This window comes from Wolffia australiana, chromosome 7 (genome assembly GCF_029677425.1).
Source record: "Wolffia australiana isolate 7733 chromosome 7, ASM2967742v1".
In the NCBI taxonomy this organism is placed as follows: Eukaryota; Viridiplantae; Streptophyta; class Magnoliopsida; order Alismatales; family Araceae; genus Wolffia; species Wolffia australiana.
Genome location: NC_135841.1, coordinates 11806249 through 11833040, shown reverse-complemented (window position 1 = coordinate 11833040; position 26792 = coordinate 11806249). Strand labels below are relative to the sequence as shown.

At 41.3% G+C, this 26792-nt stretch overlaps 1 protein-coding gene across 1 annotated transcript; it reads left to right on the top strand.

The window, feature by feature from the left end:
- The first annotated feature begins 319 nt into the window (after positions 1–319).
- On the top strand, positions 320–26792 carry TOR (target of rapamycin). Its single transcript, XM_078578720.1, has 58 exons — positions 320–560; positions 654–826; positions 2272–2566; positions 2654–2728; positions 2958–3130; positions 3739–3837; positions 3913–4072; positions 4180–4323; positions 4569–4738; positions 4809–5019; positions 5124–5324; positions 5502–5654; positions 5797–5918; positions 6237–6336; positions 6633–6728; positions 6901–7031; positions 7541–7643; positions 7729–7911; positions 8001–8093; positions 8172–8207; positions 9220–9318; positions 9482–9583; positions 10507–10669; positions 10770–10894; positions 10979–11031; positions 17019–17142; positions 17217–17399; positions 17562–17714; positions 17780–17932; positions 18017–18088; positions 18186–18320; positions 18422–18483; positions 18684–18781; positions 19136–19245; positions 19321–19494; positions 19573–19638; positions 20017–20085; positions 20193–20303; positions 20431–20571; positions 20656–20784; positions 20856–21018; positions 21095–21309; positions 22195–22401; positions 22488–22601; positions 22675–22866; positions 23172–23252; positions 23358–23432; positions 23508–23574; positions 23645–23805; positions 23884–24057; positions 24139–24267; positions 24334–24417; positions 24485–24546; positions 24630–24702; positions 24775–24909; positions 24985–25161; positions 25473–25729; positions 26622–26792. Exons 3-58 carry the CDS (start codon positions 2306–2308, stop codon positions 26638–26640), a joined length of 7218 nt encoding a protein of 2405 aa, XP_078434846.1. The 5' UTR covers positions 320–560; positions 654–826; positions 2272–2305; the 3' UTR covers positions 26641–26792.

Genomic DNA, 26792 nt, shown 5'->3' with positions numbered 1-26792 from the left:
GTTCCTCGAGACATGGACGATGGACGGGACGGGACAAAGGTCGTCCCTTCCGACGTCCGGAATCAGTGCAGGGACGCGAACGGGACGGGTTTTCGTTCTGAGACAGAGCCGTGCGTCATCCGTTCAGTCCCCTAATCGTCATCAGTAACCCGTCCGGTCATCGGGACGGAAACGGAGGGAAAGCCTTCAACAACCCGACCCTTCCAGTCCGACCTGATTGTACGTCATCCGTCTACGAGCCTTAATTACGAATTAATGGGATAAATTAAATTATCACTCCGTAACTGCACTTCCTTAAAATCGGAAGATATGGAGGGCCAATCAACCACAGCAGCTGGCAGTAAGAACATTCTTCGAACAGATCGTCGCGGGAGTCGAAAACGGAGGTTAAATCGTGAAGAACGTCGCATCTGATCGCCGATCTGCTTGCCAAAATCGTATCTGTTCAAGTAGTCTCTTCGCTGCACGGCCACCTTTTTCGCGCATTCGCCGACGCTTGTTTTGCCTCGTTTTTTTTTAACTTTCTCCGGTTTCTGCGCGATTGAAATCATAATCAAGAGGTTTGACCTCGTGAACTTTCTCTGTTCTCTAGTTCATTGGCGTTGGCCCCTCAATCTGATGCTGTTTCTTTGAATGCCTCATCCATTACGCAGATTCCTGCGGGCTGATGATGTGATCTTCGCCGATGTGGGGTTTCTTGTGCGGTGTTTTATTGTTAATTCTCGCTCCGGATGCTTGTCCTCGTCGGTTGGGCGCTGAGTTTTTGACTCGGGGCGATTTATGTCACTTAGGCGGTCATGCCCTTGTGCAGTTCTTCGAGTAAAGGGTATGTGGCTAACTCCGTCTCGATCTTAGTTTGATATCATATGGTTTCTCTCCATTTTTTATTCCGGTGTGAAATGCTTTTGATACTATTCCTTGTTGTTTTCTTAAAAAGTATATCTCCCTCGGCTATGCACTCCCTGAAGGCGTCGAGTATATATATTTTTCATGAACATGCACTCTAAACCGGCAAGACAGAATCTTTGAATTGTTTTCGTTAGTATGGCAGTGTGACAGTATCCGTATGAAAATTTAAATAGTTGTTCTGAAAACCCTTCACTTCTCGAGCACTCAGTAAAAAAACTATTGGGTTGAAACTGGAAGTTTATGATTTAAAAAAAATATATTTTCTTTTGATTCATTCGTGCATGTTGCTTTGCCATTGAAGCTTTGACGCGTATAAATGACTAGGAAAGCCTGGAGATGGGAATTAAAAATGTGCGAATAGAATGGGACGTTCATCCAGAAGATAGATTTCTTAAATGTGGAAATAAAATGAGTTAATGCCAAGTTTCGAAGCCTTATGTTTCTTAGAGACTTTTGAGCTCTCCTTCTTTGACTCTTTTGTCATATTTTAAACTCCCAGAATGATAAACAGTGTTTTGGCATCATTTGTTATTTGCTGAAGCTAACCTTGAACTTCTTTATGAGCGTTTATTGAGTATTGAGTCCTACTGGGGGCATATACATCGAGATTTAGGATGATGGTTTCTGATGGTCATCGACTTGTAATATCGTCTCCCATATCCTTTATGACATTTGGTTTGTCGGACTTCGTTCAAACGATACAGTCTCTTTCCTTGTCAAAATGTGGAGATACCGACTTATCAAAATGTGGAGAAATAGTGAGTCTCTGTTAACAAGGCTCAGTCAACAACTGAGCCTTAGGTGAGAAAAGTACTGATTTCTTGAAAATATTAAGGTTATAAATAACCCCTGTAAAGTTGTTGGAAACAACTTTTGATGAATAATCACTTTGTGGTTTCTTGGCATAAGTAGCTGTATAGGGCTGTCATGAGGACAGGAACTCCTGATTTGTAAGTTCTTGAGGCCTAGGTCATTCTAGCTTCTCTTCTTCTTCTTTTCTCTTCCTTCCTCCTATCTTACTCATCTTTTTCTTGATTTTTGTTAGATCTCCATGGGGATCATAACAGTTTCCAGGGGCATGTAGACTCTAAGGGATTGAACATGTTGTTGCTGTACAAAATTGGCTGTGAGATTTGTATTTAACATATTTTGATAACTTTATCTATTTCAAGTTTCTTATTTTTGATCTCATTTTTTTCACATCAAGTATTGAGACATGAGTGCTTCAGTGGCGAATTAGTTTCTTTCAACGTCAGATGTTGGATTTTTCTCATTAAATTCTGTTAAGCAAACACATAGATATCTTATACGTTTATCTGTAATAGTGAACCTCAGTCTTTTTCTTTGTATTTTGTGATTCAGGTCAAGAAAGTAGACTGGCGCGCTGTTTCTCTACATGGATCAAATATATGATCGAATCCCCATACTTCTGGAGAGTAATTCTGTTGCCGACAATTTGGCAGCGCTGAAGGCAATAGATGAGTTGATTGATGCCAGTCTAGAGGAGGGTGCCTCAAAGGTCTCTATATTTTCGAGTTTCTTGCGAAACATATTTGAGGCAAAACGTGATCATGAAGTTCTAGTTCTTGCGAGTAAAGTTCTGGGCCATTTAGCCCGCGCTGGGGGTACAACAACAGCGGATGAGGTGGAACGTCAGGTTTGCCTGCTTGCTTGGGATGGATTCTATTTTTATAATAATTTTTTAATTCAATCTTCTTTCAGTACTTAAATTGTTTGTAATCAGGTGAAAACTGCTCTGGGATGGCTGCACGGGGACAGGATAGAGCATCGTCGATTTGCTGCTTGCCTTATTTTGAAAGTAATTTATGGGATTTATTTCGAAAATATTCGAATTTTTCCTGCAGTTCATTGCACTGTCTTTTTTAGATTCTGTAAAGTTATTTAGTCCTGTTATTTTGACGCGTTCTCACTCTGTTTCGGGTTAAAACTCATTTTAATTTTTTTCCTTTGCCACATTCAATTTCATGCTTGATCTACATCATAATTTTATCCATCTTGACATTACCCATTTATTATTCTTCTTGCAGGAAATGGCAGAAAATGCATCAACGGTTTTCAATGTACATGTACCTGAATTTGTCCATGCCATTTGGGTTGCTTTGAGAGATCCAAAGTTGTTTGTACGGGAACGAGCGGTTGAGGCTTTGCGAGCCTGTCTTCGTGTTATAGAGACACGTGAGACAAGATGGCGAGTGCAATGGTACGCCAGTTCCATGAGAGTAACACGTCATTTTATGTAACGGGTTACACTGCATCTCGTCTGCACTGTAGGATTTTATGTTGGTTTTTGGCTTTTGTTTTCGATGGAGAATGAAACAAGTGTTCTGGTATTGTCTTCACAAGTATATTGCCTATCAAGACATATCCGACTGAGGAATTTCTATTAGTTGGGATATGAATGGACTGTGGATGAATAATCCTAATGCTTCATTTTCTGCGCCAATTGGCTGTCTAAAACTAATTTTTTGGATCAATTTTTGGCAGAAACCTATGTTCTTTCTGTGCCTGAAAAAATCTTTTAATTAAAATGATGTTTGACAACAACTTGTTGACTATTCATTACTTACTTAGAATATCTTTTGAATGATTGCACCATCATCAGCCATTATTTATGTTGACTTTTGTCGCCAGTATGTTTTACTTGTTTTGTTCTTGCTACTGTGAGTTGTTATTATTTTAGATGTATCATTATATTGCTTTCATTTCCAAAAATATGTATGAATTTTCATTTACAAACTTTCTGGACGATTTATTTCCTCTTTTTGGAAGAATAATTTACTTGAGAATATTTATATTTATACTGAATAGGTATTACGTGATGTTTGAGGCTACACAAGAAGGGCTGGGAAAAAATGCGTCAGTTCCTAGTATACACGGTTCTTTGCTTTCTCTTGGAGAGCTCTTAAGGTAATTTTTTTCATGTTTTCTTGTTTGTTTGTTTATTTAAATTTATGATATTATCGATAACGCCTCTGTTTTCAGGAACACTGGGGAGTTTATGATGTCAAGGTACAGAGAAGTGGCTGATATCTTTTTGAGATACATGGATCATCGGGACCCACTTGTTCGCCTGAGCATCACATCGTTGCTCCCGCGTATCGCACATTTCTTACGGGATCGTTTTGTCACCAACTATCTGAAGGTGCCGCAGTGATGCAATCTTTGCAAAATTTCAAAATTCCAGGACTTGTTTGCTACTCAACATAAAAATATTTGCAAAATTTTGATCAGAAGCATTTATGATTTCAGATCTGTATGGATCACATTTTGGCAGTGCTGCGCAACCCCGCTGAACGTGCCAGTGGGTTCATAGCTCTTGGAGAAATGGCTGGGGCTTTGGACGGAGAACTGGTTCAATATTTACCTTCAATTACTTTGCACCTGCGTGAGGCCGTAAGTACTATGTCATATTTTCAAATGTTTATCACTTCGGTTGTTCTTGATCTGTTCTTTGTAGTCTTGTGCTGTTACAATTTTCCTGTAAACGTCAAATAATGCTTTAATTGTTAATATGGTTTTTTTTAGCTTTACCACTTTTGAAATTCGTCTAGTGGTACTTTTAAAAAAAAAAAGGAAATTCATCTAATGTTTGTTGTGCGATAATTTTATTGCCCTTGTAAATTTCCTTACCACCTCAGATTGCTCCACGGCGTGGTAAACCTTCCCAAGAAGCCCTAGCTTGTGTGGGGAGCTTTGCAAATGCCATGAAGTCTGCCATGGAACCTCATGTCCGTGGTTTGTTGGATGCCATGTTTTCGTCTGGTCTTTCTCCTACACTTGTTGAAGCTCTAGAACAGATCACTATCAGGTATTTATTATCCTTGGATGAAATATTTTTTTCCTGAAAAATTTATGATTAATATTATGTCTTTTTCCAGTATTCCGTCACTCCTGCCAACAGTGCAAGATCGATTATTGGACTGTATTTCTTTGGCACTCTCAAGAGTCCCTTATCCTCTGGCGAGGGGGTCTCCAGGAGTGGGAACCAGTCGGGCTAGCATCGTTAACAGTGCCCAGCAAATGACAGATATTGGAAGCCCATCTCTTACTCAACTTGCTTTGAGAACATTGGCTCATTTTGATTTCAAGGTTCATCCTTTATAAAGCTGTTGAATCAACTGTTGCAAATGGGTAGATCATTCTGATTGGCAATTGAATGCCTATGATTTTGATTTATTTGGAGCTATGTGCAGGGCCATGAGCTTCTTGAATTTGCCAAAGAATCAGTCGTTGGTTATCTAGAGGATGAAGATGGAGCAACACGGAAAGATGCTGCTCTTTGCTGCTGCAAACTAATTGCCAATTCATTTACCGCTGTTGCTTCCTCTCAGTTTACTTCAAATAGGTCAACCCGAAATAATGGTGGAAGACGTCGTCGCCTTACCACTGAGGAGGTCTGAACTGTCGCTTAATCTTTTCCCGTGTCGTGTACTATTCATTTGACTCGAATGTTTCCATCACATTCATTTCTTCGGCATTTTATTTATTTTCTGCTTTACCTTTTGATAGAGGACAGCATTTTTAAGCTTTGTTTCTTTCTGTGTTTCCTAACTAAACTCCGTTTTCTGCAGATTGTAGAGAAACTTCTTATCGCAGCTGTTGTGGATTCTGACGTTATTGTTAGGCAATCGGTGTTTCAGTCTATCGATAAAAACAATGGTTTTGATGAGTATCTCGCTCAGGCTGACAGTCTTAGTGCTATCTTCGTTGCTTTAAACGATGAGGTATGTTACATTGGTGCTAGACAAGCGTCTGCTTGTGCATTTATGTTACATTTGTCTGATTTGGGACTTCCAATTTTTGTTTATATTATGATCTTTTGTGAAAATAGCTCATACGACGAACTACATTTGGTAATATTGTCAGGATTTTACAGTTTGTGAGCTTGCCATTGTGATTGCCGGGCGATTATCTGAAAAGAACCCTGCCCATGTTCTTCCAGCACTTCGTCGGCATCTCATTCAGCTTTTGACTTACCTCAAACAAAGGTAAGGTGGAATTGTGCCATTAATTTCTTGTGCTTATTCCCTGTTGGCTTCCTTTTCCTTTGCTTCTGTTGCACTGGTAACCAGTGGGAAATGTCCGCTAGTCCTTTCCTTAAACCAGCATTTGGTTTCCCAGTTATTTTTTGTAAATTTCTCTACAATAGACTTCAGTCTAGCTTAAAAACTGCAGGTTTGTAAGCGTCAATTGATGTTGTGTGCTCGTTGCCAACAATAAATAAATATGGAATCATTTTATTTTCCTTATTTTTGAGAAAACCAGTGGAGCAAATGGTACTGAACCATCATTTATTTTGTGAGCAGTGCGGACAATAAATGCAGAGAGGAAAGCGCAAAACTACTGGGCTGTCTGATTCGCAATTGCGAACGGCTGATTCTTCCCTACATTGCACCAATTCACAAGGTCCGTTTTCTAGTATCCTTATATTACTACTGAGACTGAAGATAAAGAATATTGTTGCGTAGAAATAGAATGTAGCGGGTGATACTGTCATCAGAGGTGACTCCCTACTTATCTATACTCTCGTGTCCCCTACTCTTAGGAAACATTCGACCATACACAATTACTGAATAATCCTTTCCCCATAATCTCTTGAAGTTAACAGTGTTCTTTAGCCTTCTGAACCATCCATTAATTTATGGCCGTGCCGGTTTTGGTGGTGAATATTTCATTAGGTATTTTGGGGACTTTTTCTTTAGGTCCTGGTTGCAAAACTTTGTGAGGGAACTGGCGTCAGTGCTCATAATGGTGTTGTGACTGGGGTGCTGGCTACGGTTGGCGACCTTGCAAAAGTGGTAAGCCATCTGCCCCTTTCATGTTCGTGGGAGTGAAATTCTCAAAATTTTCCCCAATTATCATTTCCTTTTTTCTACTCGCTGGTATGAATGAAGGAACGAACATAGAATGTGCTATCACAATGCCGTTGAAGTAATTCCTTCTTTGACTGATCGATTATTGAGCTCTCAGGGGGGTTTTAAAATGCGACCTTATCTTGGCGAGCTAATGCCACTGATTGTTGATGCCCTTATGGATGGAGCGTCAGTCATCAAGCGGGAAGTGGCTGTAGCTACTCTTGGCGAAGTAGTCCAGAGCACAGGGTAAAAATACAGCTTGCCCTTATGTCTTTTCTTTCGTCTCATTGAAAGATTAGAATTATCTCTGGAGTTGCAGTCTCTACTATTTTTATTTTCTTTCTCAATTCGGATTTTGGTCCCGAAGTTGTAGCTTTTCTCAGTTATATGCTTCATTTTATGGTGACTACTTCAACTCATCAGTATCACGTTCAGAAATAGTCGTTCAAGATTTTTTTCCCTTCATTATACGAAGTGTTGATGCGTATTACTCGTTTCCAAGATTGGGGGGCCATTCAGACCGTCATTTTCACTAAAAATTAAACACGTGACTCATTACTCAAGGATAAACTTTCAAACCTACCAAATGACATAAGAACTATTTTTCCCATACTTTAATTGTACTTTTTCCTCACATTTGCGTAAATTAGTACATTAAAGTTCTGTTTGGGTTCCGACTTCCATATCTTGGTCATTGAACTAGCATGACAAAACACATAATAAATGCTTCGTCTGAAAGGTTTTTATTTTTCCAGTTACGTAATTGCGCCATACAACGAGTTCCCCCAGTTGCTTGGTCTACTATTAAAACTGCTGAACGGTGAGTTGGCATGGTCCACTCGCAGAGAAGTACTCAAGGTAGATTATTTTTTGTTTCCAAGAAATAATTTAATCGCATTTCCTCTCTGTGTCTTCCGTATGAAATCGATTTTCTCTTTTCTAGGTTCTGGGAATAATGGGAGCGTTAGATCCCCATGTTCATAAACGTAATCAGCAGAATTTGCCTGGATCTCATGGAGAAGTAACTCGTGTTGTGAGTGACCCTGGTCAGCACATTCAATCTCTGGATGAGCTTCCTACTGATTTACTGCCATCCTTTTCGACATCAGAGGACTATTACTCTACGGTAACGTTTTACTTGGATATACCTATGTCCGATTAGATTTAGATTGGACACTCCCTATGACGATGCACTTATCTTTGTATCTGTATCAGGTTGCAATCAGTTCATTGATGCATATTCTCCGGGATCCATCCTTGTCTAGTTATCATCAGAAAGTTGTTGGATCTTTGATGTTCATATTCAAGGTGAACGTCTTAAAAAACTTGGGAGTTAAGAAAAACCAACGCTTCTGACATTCTGATTGACTGTCTTTGTCTGTGCAGTCAATGGGCCTTGGGTGTGTTCCCTACTTGCCCAAGGTAGGTATTTTTTCTATCTTTGTCTTTATTTTCTACTTTCTGTCTCTTGTTTATCATCTTTCTCTTGTGATAGGCTTTATCGCCTTGTTTCTATTCTGGTACATATTTTGCAATCAGGCAGGTGGATGTCTTGAGGTTCAATATCTCTGAACTTGGGATGAACTTAAGCTGAAGATCGTTCGAGTTATTCATTAACCCCTTCTCATGTTAACAATCAAGGCTCCTAAATCATGTATGACGGGCTAGGATATCCGTAGGAATTACGCACTCTCTCAAGATTGAGAGATAAAGTGTACATTTATAAGTGGTATTTGGCTCCATGTTGGTTTTACTTTAGAGTATATAACATTCTGGGGAAGAATATGTTTCCTTATAGATTAAGAGTTTTTTTTGCTGGATTTTTTTGATCCAGATGACTTTTTTAAGGAGTTGTGTTTTCATATTGATACTCCACCAGTATTTCTTTTTTTCTGTGCATGGCATCTGATTCGTGAGCTTCCTGACTTTTTGTCAGCTGGCCGACTGGTGGACAGATACCATTTAATAATTCTATACATTACCTTATGTATTTTTATTGTGCTAGGGCTATAAATTTAGTATTCTCCAAGAGTGACTGGGAGCCTTGATAAAGGCGGTTAAGGGATCAGAAATATTTCTCTGATTCTCTGTTGGAGATTCGTCAGACATCTTAAGTTTTATTTAACCAGCAGTAGAGTTAATGTTTTCTGTCACGTTGTCATCCTTTAAAATGCAAACCTTTTTCACTCTAGACAATGAATCTAAGTGATATCACATTTCTTCTTCTTCTTCAAAAAACAAAGTGATATCACATTTCTCATCTTTAATTTTTTAAGTATAGCCTTTGCATTCCTTGTCTGGTTTCAGCGCTGATTATGTTTTTACTTTTGATAGAGGCTGATGCGTCTGATTTTTTTTTCTTTTGTAGCTTTTGGCATGCTATAATTACTCTTTTTTTCTGAAGGAAAAATAATATAATTACTATTTCTCTCAGGTTTTACCGGATCTTATGCATGCAATCCGCACATGTGATGATGGATTGAAGGAATTTATAATTTGGAAACTTGGAACTCTCGTATCTATTGTGCGCCAGGTAAATTAATTTTACCGCGATATTAATCCTTAAAATCAGAAAACATGTCATTCAATTGTTGAAAAATAATCCAATGATTCATGTGGGTACAGAGATCTGTTGTTGCAACTTGATCCATCACCTGCCTAAAGTGCTTACTGATTAAACATTGCGTTGTTTGCAGCATATTCGCAAATATTTGCCAGCGTTGTTCATTCTTGTCTTTGAGCTTTGGCCCGCTGCCTTCTGCTTGCCGCTTGGTAATCGTCCTGTACAAGGCGCTCCCGTAAGTACTGCCTTATGATGGTGCATGTTCGCTTATTTAATAAGATATTTTTTGATTTCTGACACATCTAAATTTTTTCCAATCACAGTGTCGTCTTTGTCATATTTTTTATAATAGTTTTTGAATCTTTTAGTTGCATTATATCAACATTTTTTTCCAAACTGGAGTGACATACTATTACTAGAGAATTTTCTTGTACATACAATCTAATAGTTTGAGTTCAGTGGTTTTTTAGTTGTCCACGCCTCAATGTCCTTATCATTTTTGTGAATCTTGAACCTTTTGTGGACTAAATCTGAAAGCAATAATTTCTGGCTTATTTGCAATAAGCCTTCTGTGGGGGCCAAGTGAGCCCTTTCTTGAAGATATTTCTCCTGCAGTTCAAGCATCATTAAAATTTACATTTCTGGCGGCTGACGCTGACCCCCATCCATCTTGATACATTCTGATCTATACTGATTATCTAGTCGCATGTCTGTAATGGTTCTCTTTCATACAAATTCAGACAGTATTTTAACGTGACTGAAGGCACTCAGAGAAGGCACTCAGAGAACTTATTGATGATCCTGTCTTTTGATCTATTTTTCGTTGTTGTGAAATTAAGCTGATAAAAGAAAAATGTCGTTCATGGTCTGCTCTACTTCCCCAGTACTTATTTCTGTTGCCGTTTGATTTATTTGCATTGTATCCAATGTGGGTTTTCTTTCTTGAGTGTACGATACTGTTTTAGGAACCTAGAGAACAGATCCCTTAAAAGTTATGTACTTTCCTACCTGGGTTCATTTATCAATGAATCTGCTTAATCTGTTTTTTTTATAAATCGGAACAAGCATACTTGTATTTTTTGCTTTTTTGTCATTTTCATGCTTTGAATCACTAATGACAGGTCTTTTGCCATAGATTAATACGTCATTTTTTTGCAGATTTTGCACCTTTTAGAGCAACTCTGTGTTGCTTTAAATGATGAATTCAGGACTTATTTATCTGAAAGTCTCCGATGCTGTATTCAAGTATTGAGTGACGCAGATAGATGCAATGATTTTTCCCATGTTCCAGATATTCTACATACGCTTGAGGTGTTTGGAGGTCTGGCATCTCATTTAACTAATAACATTGTGAAATATCTGGATCCTGGGTGTTAATATTTGAGAACTTTTTACGATGATGCTTTTTCCAAAAACTGCAGGGACCCTGGACGAAAGCATGCATTTACTTCTTCCCGCACTCATTCGTTTATTTAAGGCTGATGTACCTGTAGATATCAGGCGTTGTGCAATTCATACTTTGACGAAATTAGTACCATACGTTCAGGTTCGTATCTGTGATCTGTGTTCTTTGAAATGACTCACTCTTGGTTACTCAAATTGAAAGATTATCTCTTTTTGAGTTTAACAGGTTACTGGTCATGTCTCATCTATCGTTCACCATGCGAAGCTCCTGCTGGACGGGTTGGTAGCAGTCATTTCTTTCATTGGACATTTATTGGTCTTTCATGCTTCTGGCTGTGTCATTACCTTTTTTGGTAAAAAACCCAAAGGGGAACTAGCACCAAGTAGCCGACCATATATTTTGTGCATCAATTAATCCACCAAGGGGTCTCAAGTTCCTGTGGTTCTATCGTACATTAGTATGAGCTGTAACTATTGTACCGGTTTTTTTTTATAGAAGTTTTGAGTGAACGTGTGAGACGTTAAGGTAGAAAGAGAGCTCTAAATCATCTTAAAATTAAATATCAATTCTAATAATTTTCTGAATTTCACTGAGTGGAAAAAGGAGAGGGGTAAATAAGTGAGATATTCTGAATTCGTTTCTGTTATTGAGGAAAACTGCTGATCTGTAGCATTAGTCAAATTTACAATCTTTCTTACATTTGTCATATATCACGTCCATTTTATGATCAAGTTTTCTCATTTACTCTGTGATTTGTCCTTGAAGTTCTTGTGATTATAAATTTTATCTCCAGTTTTGCCAGCTATGTTGGTTCATTTGCAAAATAATTCCGTCTGGAAATGGAGTTTGAGTTGAGAAGTTGATTCTCCAGTTATAGTGGTTGATGGGGAAAAGTGTGTCTGACAAGTGTGAAGACAAGAAGAAAGAACAATTCTTGATACACAAACAAAGAGATTACAAGGGGTTTTATAGGGAGCCCTAATGGGCTAATAATAGAAAGGGCCCTTAATGGGCTAATAATAGAAAGGAGCTAATAATAGAAAGAAGAAAAGAAAAAGGAAAGGAGACAATAATGTCAACACTCCCCCTCAAGCTGGAGCGTGGATGTTTTCCACACCCAGCTTGGAACAGAGCTCCTCAAACCGAGTGGCATGAAGCCCTTTGGTGAAGATGTCTGCAAGCTGTTCAGCTGACGGAACATATGGCGTGCAGAAATTTCCCGACTCAAGCTTCTCTTTAATGAAATGTCGATCGATCTCAATGTGTTTTGTACGATCATGCTGGACGGGATCATGAGCAATGCTGATAGCCGATTTGTTGTCACAGAACAGCTGAACAGGGGAAGAAACCGGACACCTTAGTTCACGAAGCAGTTGGGTAATCCAAAGTGCTTCACAAAGACCATGCGCAAGGGCACGGAACTCCGCTTCAGCACTTGATCGAGAGACCACTTTCTGTTTCTTACCTCCAAGTAATAAGATTGCCTCCCAAGAAGGTGCAGTACCCAGAGGTCGACCGACGATCAACCACAGATCCTGCATAATCGGCATCAGTGTAGACTTCTAGACGCAGACCACTGTGACGATTTAAACATTAATCTACGCCAATGGTGCCCTTCAAGAAACGGAGGAGGCGATGGGCAGCATGAAGATGACTCATTCGAGGGTTCTGCATAAACTGACTTAGAACACCCACTGTATATGCAATGTCGGGACGGGTGTGGGTGAGATAGAGCAGTTTGCCCACAAGTCTTCGATATTGTCCGGGCTCAGCCGGATCTTCATTCTCATCCGCACCAAGTCGATGACTCACATCAATCGGTGTCGAAATAGGCTTGGAGTCTTCCTTTCCCAGCTCGCAAAGAAGATCCACTGTATATTTCCGCTGACAGATGAAAATCCCACTCGAAGAATAAGCCACCTCAATACCAAGAAAATATCGTTATGGGCCAAGATGACGTATGGCAAAGTCCGACGACAGATACATAGCCAGCTGAGTAATGGACTCTGTATCATCACCCGTGATGATAATGTCATCCACGTACACGAGAAGAATAGCCACTCCCCCGGACGTGGAATGACGGTAGAAAAGCGTGTGATCTCCATTACACTGACGTTATCCCTGGCTCTTCATGGCCATGGTGAAACGGCCAAACCAAGCACGAGGAGATTACTTCAAACCGTACAGCGCTTTCTTCAGGCGACAAACAACTGAACTCGGAGTAGACGGCACTAAGGAGGCATATCCAGGAGGTAAGGCCATATAGATCTCCTCAGTCAAATCACCATGAAGAAAAGCATTCTTGACATCATATTGCTGCAATATCCAGCCCCGATCGGCGGCAAGAGCCAAGAGAATCCGGACAGTGTTCATCTTGGCCACAGGGGCAAACGTTTCCTGATAATCAATGCCATACTGTTGGGTGAACCCTTGCGCCACAACACGTGCCTTGTGCCTTTCAATAGAGCCGTCGGAATTGTGCTTTACAGCATAAACCCAACGACTGCCAACCAAGTGCTTGCCCGGCGGTAGTGGAACCAGATCCCATGTGTCATTTAGGGCAAGTGCTTGTAGCTCCTCCTCCATTGCCCGACGCCAATGAGGAAGAGAGAGGGCTACGTCCACCGTCTTTGGAAGGGAGATAGTGTCAAGGGAGGTGAGAAGAGCGTGGTAGGATGGGGAAAGACGATGAGATGAGATGGATGCGGCTAATGGATACAATGGAGAAGGATGAGGGCAAGACACAAGTGCTAATGAAGGATTTTCAAGAGGAGTGGATGAGGAGGATGAGGGAACTTCAGGGGTAGGAGGAACACGAGGCTTGCGACGAGCAAGAGTGATACCATAGCGTTTTTCTGGCGGGCAACGGCGTATAGGTAAAGGGGCACAACATAGTGGGATAGAGGGATCCGATGGGGACTCTGCAGGAGGGTTCGATGAAGCAGAGGATGGATCTTTAGTAAGGACAGGTGGATTTGGGATTGGTGCAGGCAGAGGATCAGAGGACAAGGTGTTCATGGGAATATCAGATGGAGGCTCTTCGACAGGAACAGGCAAGGAAGGACTTGGGACAGGTGACGAGGGAGATGAGTTAGGAAGAATAAGAAATTCAAGGGGATCTGATTGAGGTGGTAAAGAAGGAGAAGGTGGAGAAGAAGAGGGGTAATACGGAGTGAATTCGTCAAAGGTAGCATCCTTGGTGACAATAAATCGACGAGAGGGTGGATGTTAACATCGATGACCCTTTTGAGTAGAAGCATAGCCGATTTAAGACACATTGGATGGCCGAGGATCAAGCTTGTCACGACCAAGATGGTGGTTAGGAGCAAAGCAAACGCACCCAAAGACACGAGGGTAAGATTGGTTCGGAGAGAAATGTTGGGGAAGGAATGCTGGAGACAATCAATGGGAGTAGAGTAGTTAAGTACGCGAGACGGAAGACGGTTGAGAAGATGAATGGCAGTTAGGACAGCTTCAGCCCAAAAATACTTTGGCACATGCATGTGAAATAAGAGGCTCCAAGCCATTTCAAAAATGTGACGAAGTTTCGTTCTGCAACTCCATTTTGCTGGGGGGTGTAAGGACATGTGGTTTCATGGATGATGCCTTTTTCTTGGAAGAAAGTACTTAACGTGGAATTGACATAGTCTCGGGCATTGTCGGAGCGGAAGCGACGAATAGAAGTGCAGAATTGAGTTTGAATGAGAGAGTAGAACTGAGGAATAACAAGGGAGATCTCTGATTTATTTTTCAAGAGATAGGCCCACGTGAAACGAGTAGCGTCATCAATGAATATACATAACCACCGAGCACCGGACGTGCTATGAACAGGGGAGGGTCCCCACACGTCGGTGTGAACGAGAGCAAAAGGAGTCGTCAGATGGGAAGAAGAAATAGGATACGTAGTACGATGATGTTTAGCACGACAAGCATCACAAACAAAGCGGTCCACAGAGTGGCCTTGGAAAAGTTTTGGAAATAAACGATAAAGAGTAGCAAAGGATGGATGGCCGAGGCGTCGATGGAGAAGCCACAAACGCTCATGAGACGCCGAAGGGGAACTGCAGCGGCAGCAACAGCGAGGGGAGACAAGGGAGATCGAACAAGATAGAGACCCTCATGCTCCTCAGCAATGGAAATCGTCCTCCCCGACACCTTATCACGATAAAAACAGGTATTAGGAGTGAATGTAAGATCTTGGTTCAGATCACGAACAAGGCGGGATAAAGAAAGAAGATGATGAGCAAGCCGTGGAACATGAAGGACTTTAGTGAGGTTCATCGAAGGAGAGAGACACACGACCAATCCCAGCCACAGTGAGAAGATCACCGGAAGCTGTTTTAACTTTGGAGGAGCCGGAAACGGGTTCATAGGTCACAAAAGCTCTAGGATTGGGTGTCATGTGGGCAGTGGCACCAGAGTCAAGAAGCCAAGTGGATGATGATGACGACGGAGATGGTGAAGGAGGAGGAGAAGGAATGGTGGACATACCCGCGTTAGCTAGAGAGCACGAGCCCACGACTGGAGGGTCAAGCAATCGCCGAAGACGTTCCACTTCTTCAGGTGTAAAGCCGGGAAGAGAAGCACTCGCCGAAGACGCTCCACTTGGAAGAAGACCATAGGACAGAGGCACTTGACCAGGCATCGATACTTGGTTGACAGAAGGTGCAACCGTAGCGAGATTGCTCTGTTGTGTTCGCTTCCGTTGAAGCTTAAAGCACGTCTCCTTGGAGTGACCCCGCTTTTTGCAGTAATTGCAGAAAAGGGAAGGATCACCTTTGGAGGATTCCTCAGTCCGAGTAGATGGACCACGAGACGAAGCTCCTGCTCCAGTCGATGTGGTCGTCACCGAGGAGCGCGTGGAGGAAGACGAATGTGCCATAAGTGCAGAAGCCGGGGTCTGGGACTGCTGAAAGCGAGATTCTTCAATTCTCGCGCTGCGAAGCGCATCCTTGAAGGAAAGCTCTTTCTCCCGGTGTATAAGCTGAGCCTGTACCGCTTCATATTCCTGGTTAAGTCCTATAAGGAACTGAAAAACCCGAAGTTGAAGAGTGTACTTGCGATCCATCGAGTGAGGGTCCGGAGGCATGTAGTGATCAATCTCATTCCACAGAGAAATGAGTTCTGTGCTGTACTCCATGATCGTCCTGTCTCCTTGAAGCAGATTGGCGGCCCGATGCACTAGCTCATACAGTGTGGCAATATTATTTTTCTTGGAGTGGCTGTCAAGGGCCGCTTCCCACACGGCCCGGGCAGACTCAAGAGACAGAAATTCACCCTTGATACTCGGTGAAATACTATCCAAAAGCCATCGATGGACCACCCCTTCAACGTCTAGCCAGTCATAGTACTTGGAGTCTGTCTTGGAAGGCCCTTCTTCAAGTAAATGACGCATCAGTCGTCCCTTGAGAGTAATCTGGACATATTGCTGCCACTGAAGAAGGTTAAAGCCGGTGAACATCCCATCTGGAGGCATCCGAGGCAGAGAAAACGGTCCAGGTGAAGCCGACCAATTCCCCGACTCAAGAGGTGCCTCCGAAGCATTTGACGTTTGACCCACACTGGGTGGCGTCGATGCTGGCGTCAATGCTGGCGTCACACCGGAAACCGATACAGGCTCCGTCATCTTGATCACAGAATGAAGTGTCACACGAGGAGCACACGGCTGCAGGTACGCCCGCGGCTATTGGCTGCGTGCGCGGCTGAAGAGTCGTGGAGGGAGCGCGGCCGCGACCGAGAGGAGAGCGCGCGGTCGAGAGGGAAGCGTACGCTGCCGAGAGAGAAGCACAGCCGAGGAGGGAGCGCGGTGCGGGAAGCCGGAAATGTGGCCGGAAAGAAGCTGCGCCGCCAGGAGCAGGTAGCCAACCGGAAGGAGAAGGAGCTCAAGATCGTGGCGAATGTAGAAACGCCAGAGATCGGAGCTACGGTCGAGCCCAGGAACCCGGATTAGGGTTAGGGTTAGGGCTCTGATACCATGAAGACAAGAAGAAAGAACAATTCTTGATACACAAACAAAGAGATTACAAGGGGTTTTATAGGGAGCCCTAATGGGCTAATAATAGAAATGGCCCTTAATGGGCTAATAATAGAAAGGAGCTAATAATAGAAAGAAGAAAAGAAAAAGGAAAGGAGACAATAATGTCAACAAAGTGTTTACCAAGTGCTTACATCATTTTGATGTTTTATCCTCTAAATTTGATTTCATGTGTATATTCACAATCAGCATCAATGAGAAAAGTCCCTAATTTTCTTTTGTTTGCCTTAGGGATAATGACGAACTACGAAAGGATGCTGCAGATGCTCTTTGTGTTATGGCCCATGCTCTTCGGGAGGAATTCATGATATTTATACCATCAATCCGGAAACTAGTTGCAAAACACCATTTACGGGTGTCATCTCTTTGCCATACTCTCTGTTTATAGTTTTTAATGTGTCATTGTCTCATCCTTCGCTTTCCTGGCAGAATGACTTTGATGCGATTGAAGACCGAATGAGAAGACGTGATTCACCTATTTTGGAGAATATGCCTGTGCAAAAATTCACAAGGCATATGCCTCCTGAGGTCATCAGCAACCCCGTCAATGATATAGAGTTTGATCCTTATGGTGAAGGAACTGAAATGCATGGAAAGTTGAAAAGCCATCAAGTAACTTCCTTGAGATGCATGAACTTCTTTCTTTCTTAGCTTTTTCATCATTTTTTGTTGCATCATAATCAAATTGTCGACCTGATATTGGGCGACTTTAATAAGTTTATATAATGGATTCTATGCTTCTTGTGTCATATTTGATCTCTTTTCCTTTTGAAGGTCGATGATAACCGGCTCAGAGCTGCGGGAGAAGCTTCCCAGCGTAGTACAAAAGAAGATTGGGCAGAATGGATGAGACACTTTAGTATTGAGCTCCTTAAAGAATCCCCTTCTCCAGCATTACGCACGTGTGCCAGGCTTGCCCAGTTACAGGTACTGATCTTTATCTGATTTATGTCTTGATGTGTGCTTGAAAGCTTCTGACACAGTTTCTTTAGCCTTTTGTTGGGCGACAATTATTTGCAGCAGGCTTCGTTAGTTGTTGGATGGAGCTGAATGAAGCATCACAACAACAGTTGGTGCGGAATCTAGAGCAGGCATTCTCATCTGCTAATATTACCCCTGAAATCCTCGCTACACTGTTGAACCTCGTAAGATCTTTTAATTCTCCAGTTCTATAAAAGAATAGATCATGGTTTGAAAATTTGTTTTCTTGTATTTTTTGGCACCCGCAGGCAGAGTTTATGGAGCACTACGAGAAGCCCCTTCCAATAGACATACGCCTTCTTGGCGCCCTTGCAGAGAAGGTTATTAGTTATGTTTTAAGCTAATATTTTTTTTTCTGTGCATTCAATTTTGTCTCCATAGAGCAGCGTTGATGGTGCGTATTACTTTACTCTTTAGTGCCGGGCATTTGCAAAGGCGCTCCATTATAAAGAAATGGAATTTGAAGGTGCTTGCTCAAAGAAAATGGAGGGAAATCCCGTTGCTGCTGTTGAGGCTCTCATTCACATTAATAATCAATTACAACAGCACGAGGTACGTTATTTAATCAACTTCCTTAAAAATTATTTTTCATTAAATTCATTATTCCCACTTTTCAAAAAAAAATTAAATTCATTATTCCTGTTTTATCGTAGGCCGCCGTTGGTATTCTGGCTTACTCCCAGGAACATTTAGATGTTCAGCTGAAGGAGTCATGGTGCGTATGACAACCGTTTACTGTAGTCCTGGTGCTCTCGTGTGAATAATATTTATGAATATTCAACGTTTAATATAACACATCGCTGATGTCTATTTTATCTAAGGGCATTTGTGGTAAAAAATAAATTCTGAAATTACGTCATGCATGATTATCAGTAAAATTTAACATCCATCACTTTGAATTTGTTTAATTCTTAGGTATGAAAAGCTGCAGCGCTGGGATGATGCCCTTAAAGCATATACGCTGAAAGCCACTCAGTCTGCCAATTCTCATGTCATTTTGGAAGCTACTTTAGGTTAGTGCACTTTCGGTGAATAATAAGATCGAGCTTTTTTTTATTTTTTGGGAAGAAACTACGAGATGGAACTTTCCTGGTTGTGAATCTCACAAAAAGCTTATCGCGAGATCTACTTTAATGGTTTGTTTGACTTCTATGGCTTCTATCTCCTTCGTTCATCATTGGGGAATAAATAGGATGATAAGTGTCTAAAATTAACCAACTACTACAAATCAATGGTAACATAAATTGGCTGTTGTCTTGAGACATCAGCTCTTGAAATTTGTCTGATCAAGGATTAAGCCACTGAGTTCAAAGTCAATGCACGTTATGCTATGATGTCATGTTTCCCTAATACCTTATTTTTCATAGGACGCATGCGCTGCCTAGCTGCCTTGGCTCGCTGGGAAGAATTGAACAACTTATGCAAACAATATTGGACTCCTGCAGAACCCTCAGCTCGACTGGAAATGGCGCCCATGGTCTCTTTATCAACAGTGTCTGTTGTTCTTGTACTGCAAAAATTTTTCATCGTTTTGTTTTATTTTATCACTTAGGCTGCAAATGCTGCATGGAATATGGGAGAATGGGATCAGATGGCAGAATACGTTTCTAGGCTGGATGACGGTGATGAAAATAAACCTCGAATTCTGAGTAATGCCTCGGGTGGTGGTGATGGAAGTAGTAATGGATCCTTCTTCAGAGCCGTTTTGTTAGTCCGCCGTGGCAAGGTGCTTATTTATCTCTGTTGTTTTTATTTTTAAAATCTTTTAGGAACTTGAGTTATGTGATTTTTTATCACTGTACAGTATGAGGAGGCGCGTGTATTTGTAGAACGAGCAAGAAAGTGTCTAGCAACGGAACTCGCTGCACTGGTTTGTCGTTGTCTTTAATGGGACGATTTACTTTCTTTTTTAGAATTGTTACTTGCGGTAGTTGCAACAATTTCTTTATTTTTAAGTTATCTCAATTCATTCGCCTTAACCTGCATCTCCCTTCATTAGAAATATTATGCAGTTCTGTTTTCGTGTGAGGCATATATATACATTGGGATTCAAAATATTTTTTCTGTCATTTTTTCTTCTTGACATCTACCTTGTTGGGACGTTATTAATGTTTGGACTAAGATGTAACTTGGCTGAATCACATTCTGTTAGCCTTTGATGCATATTCGCCTAGTTATAATGTTTAATGCTCGGTTTGTATCGTCAGGTCAAATCTTATTTTATGTTGAAAGCTTATCTTTCGTTTAGGTACTTGAAAGCTATGAGCGTGCTTACAGCAACATGGTCCGTATTCAACAGCTCTCAGAGTTGGAGGAGGTAAGCGTCCATTGAATCTGAGGAAGTCGATCTTTATTCACTTTTCTCCATAAAAATCATTCCTGCAAATAAAATGGCGCCAATCTATTCCCTATTTAATGTTTCAGGTGATTGATTATTGCACGCTTCCCGTTGGAAATCCCGTTGCTGATGACCGGAGAAAACTAATCCGAAATATGTGGACGGAGAGGATTAGAGGGACTAAGAGAAATGTCGAGGTAGCTGTTGGCATTTGCTTTTTATGTCTTTTGATCCTTATCTTCTCAAGGGAGACATTTTTGAAAAATTAGCCTTTTTAGCTATTCCTTTTATTTTTGGGTCAACCTTTCCATTAAATTTGTTTAGGTCTGGCAAGCTCTTCTTGGAGTGAGAACTCTAGTACTTCCACCCTCGGAGGACACAGAAACATGGCTTAAATTTGCTTCTCTCTGTCGAAAAAGTGGACGTATCAATCAGGCAAGATCCACCTTGGTGAAGTTGCTACAGGTCAGTGTTGGCTTGTGCTAGTATAACTCAATCTCAAGACGTTACTGTTCTTATTTACAGATTTCTTTTGTTTCTCTTTTGCAGTATGATCCTGAAACGTGCCCTGAAACTTCATTATGCCGTGGATCTCCCCAAGTTCTCCTCGCCTACCTTAAGTATCAGTGGTCCCTTGGCGATGATTTCAAGCGAAAGGAAGCCTTTTGCAGATTACAGGTGGAATTGTCATGGATTGTTTAGATTAGCATTTTTTTCTGCTGAAAATTTCATAAAATGTGTTTATTCAGGATTTATCTGCACAACTTGCCACTTCGGATGATTCTTTCACTGGGCATCAATCTGACTTGAGTAGTTCGGGTGTTGACGCCCCTCTTCTTGCTCGAGTTTATTTAAAACTTGGAACCTGGCAATGGACACTTTATCCAGGGTTGGATGATGTCTCTATTGAAGGTAATATAGAAATTTATACGTAAAGTTATTTATACGCCATCCATCTGAGACCGTTTTATTTTTTTTTGTGGTCTAGAAATTCTTAGATCACTGAAAAGTGCCACTCAGTGTGCTCCGGAATGGGGGAAAGCTTGGCATACCTGGGCATTATTTAACACCGCAGCAGCGATGTCTCAATTCGCGTCCAGGTGTAATGCCATTGCTGGGCAATATGTGGTTGCTGCTGTGTCTGGGTACTTTTATTCTATTGCCTGTGCTGCTACTTCCAAAGGCGTCGATGACTCACTTCAAGTAAGGAGCTCCCTCAAACTTGTTCCTATATCATGATTTAAGCGTTACTTCAGTCTCCATAATATTATATCTAGGGTTCAGCACGTCCTGATGATGATGACATTTGGCGTAGATGCTGACTTTGGTCATGGGTTTACCAGCAACATATAAATGCAATCACCGCCAACAATGGCCCATAGTTTCTGTCAATACCATTGTCATCATCAACTAAGTCGATGATGCTAAGGTTCAGTTTTTGTTGACGTGAATGTCAGTTAACCTTGTCTATGTTGATGAGGTTGCTTTTTTTATCCAAATATTTTTCAACCGTTTGTCATACCCATCATGGTCATTGTCAACTGTCAATGGCAACCTTGTCAAGGGCAACCTTGTCAATGTCATCGTCATCATCAACATCAATGAGGTTCCCTGACATTCACGCCAACAAATGCTGAAAATTAGTATCATCAATGAGGTTATATCAATGGCTTTAGACTGTTCACGTGGGTTCACTTTCCTGCATGTCCACTCGTCTGTTGGGATGGATTTACTTTCCTTCCGGTAGTAGAATGACTATTGATTGCGACAAGGTGTGGCCAAGATTTCCTATGGAAATGGATGAACTAATTATGCAAGAATACCATTATTGAATCTTTTTTATAACAGGGTATGTCTAAGTTACATCCTCTCTGGTTTATTTGTGGATTTTGACGTCGTTCATTCACTCATTAAGGGTTTTGGCCCTTGGTGTGCTATTATTTTTAGGACTCGACAAAATTATGAACAAAGGCGTTAAATCTTCTTGTCTTTGATCTGAAGTCGTTGTAGAGTTATGTGGATTATGAATTATTTTGGATTACGATCTCTCTGTTTGTTATTTGACGAGTTTTTTAATTATTTGTTCAGGATATTCTTCGCCTTCTGACGCTATGGTTCAATTATGGGGCAACAGCTGAGGTTCAAGTGGCTCTGCAGAAAGGGTTTTCCCATGTCAATATCGACACCTGGCTTGTTGTCCTACCCCAGATAATTGCAAGAATTCATTCGAACACCAAAGCAGTGAGGGAATTGATACAGTCATTACTCATTCGCATTGGAAAGAAGCACCCACAGGTTTGTACGTTGTATCAAATCAGACCAATATGACTTTTCTTTTTCGATTGTTGCTTTATTGCATCTACTATTTGTCTTCTTTTCAGGCTCTGATGTACCCTCTCCTGGTTGCATGCAAGTCCATAAGCACATTGCGCCGAGCTGCAGCTCAAGAGGTTGTTTATAAGGTTCGCGAGCACAGCGGCGTACTTGTTGACCAGGTGATGGTTGATGATGATGGATGTATTTTGCTTGGATTTTTGGACACGTGTTAACACCCTATCATTCCTCCAGGCGCAGCTTGTGTCCGAAGAACTGATTAGGGTTGCTATACTGTGGCATGAGATGTGGCATGAGGGCCTCGATGAAGCCAGTCGTTTATACTTTGGTGAACGTAATATTGAGGGGATGCTTGGTGTGCTGGAGCCATTGCACGCCATGCTTGAAGGTGGAGTTGAAACATCAATGGAGACGGCATTTATTCAGGTAGCCTTTATTTTCTCTTAAATGCTAATGGGTTTTTTTTGTTCTTTTTTCGGAGTTGAATTATTTTTGCTTGTGGATCAAATAAGTTAATTAAACAATGAAGTTTAGCATGGCAGATGGAACGACATCAGAATTAAACATTTTCCTCTTTTCTTTTGGAACGTTGAGGCTTTGTCTTGAGGTTTTATTTTGTGAATTAAGTCGATAACGCAATCAATGATGTTATTTCCATATCATGCAGTGAATGATACCATAACTCATTTATATTTGTAGATTTCGTTTGCTAAATTTATTATTTACGTCAGGCTTATGGTCGTGAGTTGCAAGAAGCCCACGAGTGTTGTTTGAAGTATAAGAGCACTGGAAAAGATGCCGAGCTCACCCAAGTATGTCTGCATGTCATGTGACATTGCATCCTTAAAATGATGTCTTCAAATTTCGGGGGTTTAAATAGTGTTTTCTATACTGACTACCATGAATTATGTGATCAGGCTTGGGATCTGTATTACCATGTTTTCAAACGCATTGATAAACAGTTGCCAAGTCTCACTACCCTTGATCTGGAGGTAAGATAATGTGGTATTTGAGTTTATTATGTCATTTGACCCCTTGTCTTCTGCTGATCTCATTTCTTTTTACAGTCTGTCTCTTTGAAGTTGCTTAACTGTCAAAATTTGGAGCTTGCTGTTCCTGGAACTTATCGCGCAGGTCACAGGCAGTAATACTTATTCTTCTTTTTGAGATATGAGACCGTGTTCTTATTCCTTTTTTTTTTCAGATGGGCCTTTGGTCACAATCGCTTCATTCGCTCCGCAACTTGTTGTCATCACATCAAAGCAGCGACCTCGGAAATTGACAATACATGGAAGTGACGGGGAAGAATATGCTTTCTTACTCAAGGGTCACGAAGACTTGAGGCAAGATGAACGCGTCATGCAGGTTGATTCCACTTCTCTAAAAGAAGACAGCCTACTCAATATTCATTCAACGGTTTGACCTGTAAAATTTTCTCCTCAGCTCTTCGGTTTGGTGAATACTCTGCTCGAGAACTCAAGAAAAACAGCGGAGAAAGATCTATCTATACAGCGTTATGCGGTGATTCCATTATCACCAAACAGTGGTTTAATCGGTTGGGTCCCAAATTGCGATACTCTTCACCATCTGATCAGGGAATACCGAGAGACAAGGAAGGTTTACTTCATTTTCTCAGCCCCCAAAAACTTGTGCGAAGTTTTTCAGCTTTTAAACATTCTGTTTTACTTACTTTTCTAGATTTTTGTGAATCAAGAACTGAGAATCATGCAAGCTTTTGCGCCTGATTACGATCGCTTGCCCTTAATAGCCAAAGTTGAAGCATTTGAGCACGCACTTCAGAGTACAGAAGGGAACGATTTATCTAGGGTAACTTTACATGTTCATGCTGTGGTAGCTGTTCATTCGGAAAACTGATCATTACTTTTTTTTAAGGTTCTCTGGCTGAAAAGTAGAACATCAGAAGTTTGGCTCGATCGGCGAACTAACTATACTAGAAGTCTAGCTGTGATGAGCATGGTTGGTGCCTGCATCTTGCAACACTCTTGAAGATTTTCTGCTTTGATCATCTTTCCTGTTGTTTCAGGTTGGTTACCTTCTCGGATTGGGAGACCGGCACCCCAGCAATCTAATGCTCCATCGTTACAGGTGCGTCTCTTTTGGGAAATAATATTCTTTTAGGGTTTTTTTGTGCGGCCTGTGAGAAATATCATTTTTTAATTTACTTTCAGTGGGAAAATCCTGCACATTGATTTTGGGGACTGTTTCGAGGCCTCAATGAATCGGGAGAAGTTTCCAGAGAAAGTATGTACCGCAGTTGAATTTTAACGCATCGGCAATCATTTTTTAGCTGTTAACGTATTCATTCTTCATCAGGTCCCTTTCCGTTTGACAAGAATGCTGGTTAAAGCTATGGAGGTCAGTGGGATTGAGGGAAACTTTAGGTCCACCTGTGAAAACGTGATGCACGTGCTTCGAACAAACAGAGACAGCGTTATGGCCATGATGGAGGTGACAGATTGACCTTGAGACGGCATTGACTGAATTTTACTTTTCAAAGCTATCATTACTGTTTTTTATTTTCAGGCCTTTGTGCACGATCCTCTCATCAATTGGCGGCTGTTCAACTTCAATGAGGTTCCTCAAACCTCTAATTTTGGGAATTCTGCTCCGATGCATACAGCAGTTGAATCCGATGAAGCTGCGGCCTCTCGAGATCTTGCCCATCCTCTCCGAGGTGCCAGGGAACGGGAGCTACTCCAGGTGCTTTTCTTCATGCCTCTTATTACCTGGAATTCTTTTATCCAAAATTTCTACAAATATCATCGTTGAAATTCTCAAATGTGCATTTTTCTTGGACTTTTCTTGACATTTACTTCAAAAACTACAACTCATCAAACTCTGGAAAAAAACTCTCCTTCTCCAAATTTCTTTTGGAAAAAAAAATCTTTGGTTGAAGGGATGAGGCCTCCAGAAACTTGGGACTCTTTTTTAAAATTAAATTAAGGAAAATATATGACTAAATACTATTATCTGTACCGTAAAGTTACTATTTTGTTTTGTTTTTTCTGAAGGCTGTGAACCAGCTGGGGGATGCGAACGAGGTGCTGAATGAACGGGCAGTGGCGGTGATGGGGCGTATGAGGAACAAGCTTACAGGGAAGGACTTCTCGTCGGGTTCAACTGGCCATGTCGCGCAAATGGTGGATCACAGCAGTGTCATATCAGGGGATGGCGGCGAGCTCGATCATGGGTTGAGCGTCAAGGTCCAAGTCCGCAAGCTCATCTCCCAGGCCACCTCTCATGAGAACCTTTGTCAGAATTATGTTGGGTAAACTCTTGCTCTCTCTCTCTCTCTCTTTGTGTGTCTTTGCTGCTTTACCCTTGAATTCTATCTCCTCTCGACTCTGAGGTCCCTCTCTGCCTCCTTTAATGCCTCTCATATCTCACCAAGATCTTTAGGGCTCTCTTTCTGTCATCTCTCTCTCTCTCTCTATCAGCTATGATACTCTTAAGCTCCAAATTCTTATTCTGGAGTCTCTCTCTGAAGTGCTATGCTCTTTGGCTCTTGAACTCTTTTCCTCTGGACTCTGATGTGTCTCTGCGTCTTAATTTCTCTGGTATGTCACCAATTTTTTGGGAATCATCCCTCTCTATCTCTATCTCCATCTGTTAATGTCTCTGGCTTAGCTGTTTACCCTTGATATCTAAAACTCTCCTCCCCTTGACTCTCTGATCCGTTTCTGCCTCTTTTAATGCCATATATCATCAAGCTCCTTGGGACTCTCTTTTGTTTCATTTCTCTCTCATATATCTTCAAGCTCAAAACTGTCTTCTCCAATACTCTCTGCCTTAACTGCTATATCCTAGCCTTTTAAATTCTTTTCCTCTGGACTTTGAACTGTCTCTGCCTCTCTTATTTCATTTGTTTCCCAAGGTCCTTAGTTTCTCTCTCTCTCTCTCTCTCTTGTTATGCCCTAAAGCTCCAAAGCTCTCATCTTCTGGACTGTCTTTCTCTCTCTCTCTCTCTTGTTATGACCTAAAGCTCCAAAGCTCTCATCTTCTGGACTGTCTTTCTCTCTCTCTCTCTCTTGTTATGACCTAAAGCTCCAAAGCTCTCATCTTCTGGACTGTCTCTCTCTCTCTCTCTCTCTCTCTCTCTCTCTCTTTCTCTCTCAATGCTGCAGTGTAATATCATGACTCATCGTCTTCACACGTTGCAGGTGGTGCCCGTTCTGGTGAGGCAATAGAGGTCCAGCAAGTGTGTAAATCTTATGTACATGCTCCTGTTTATATCTATCTGTAGATATTCCCATTTTTTACCTAGTCAGTTGGAATAATTTTTGTAGGAAGTGGTCTGATTCAGTTCTGTGAATTATTGCCATTTTTTTTAA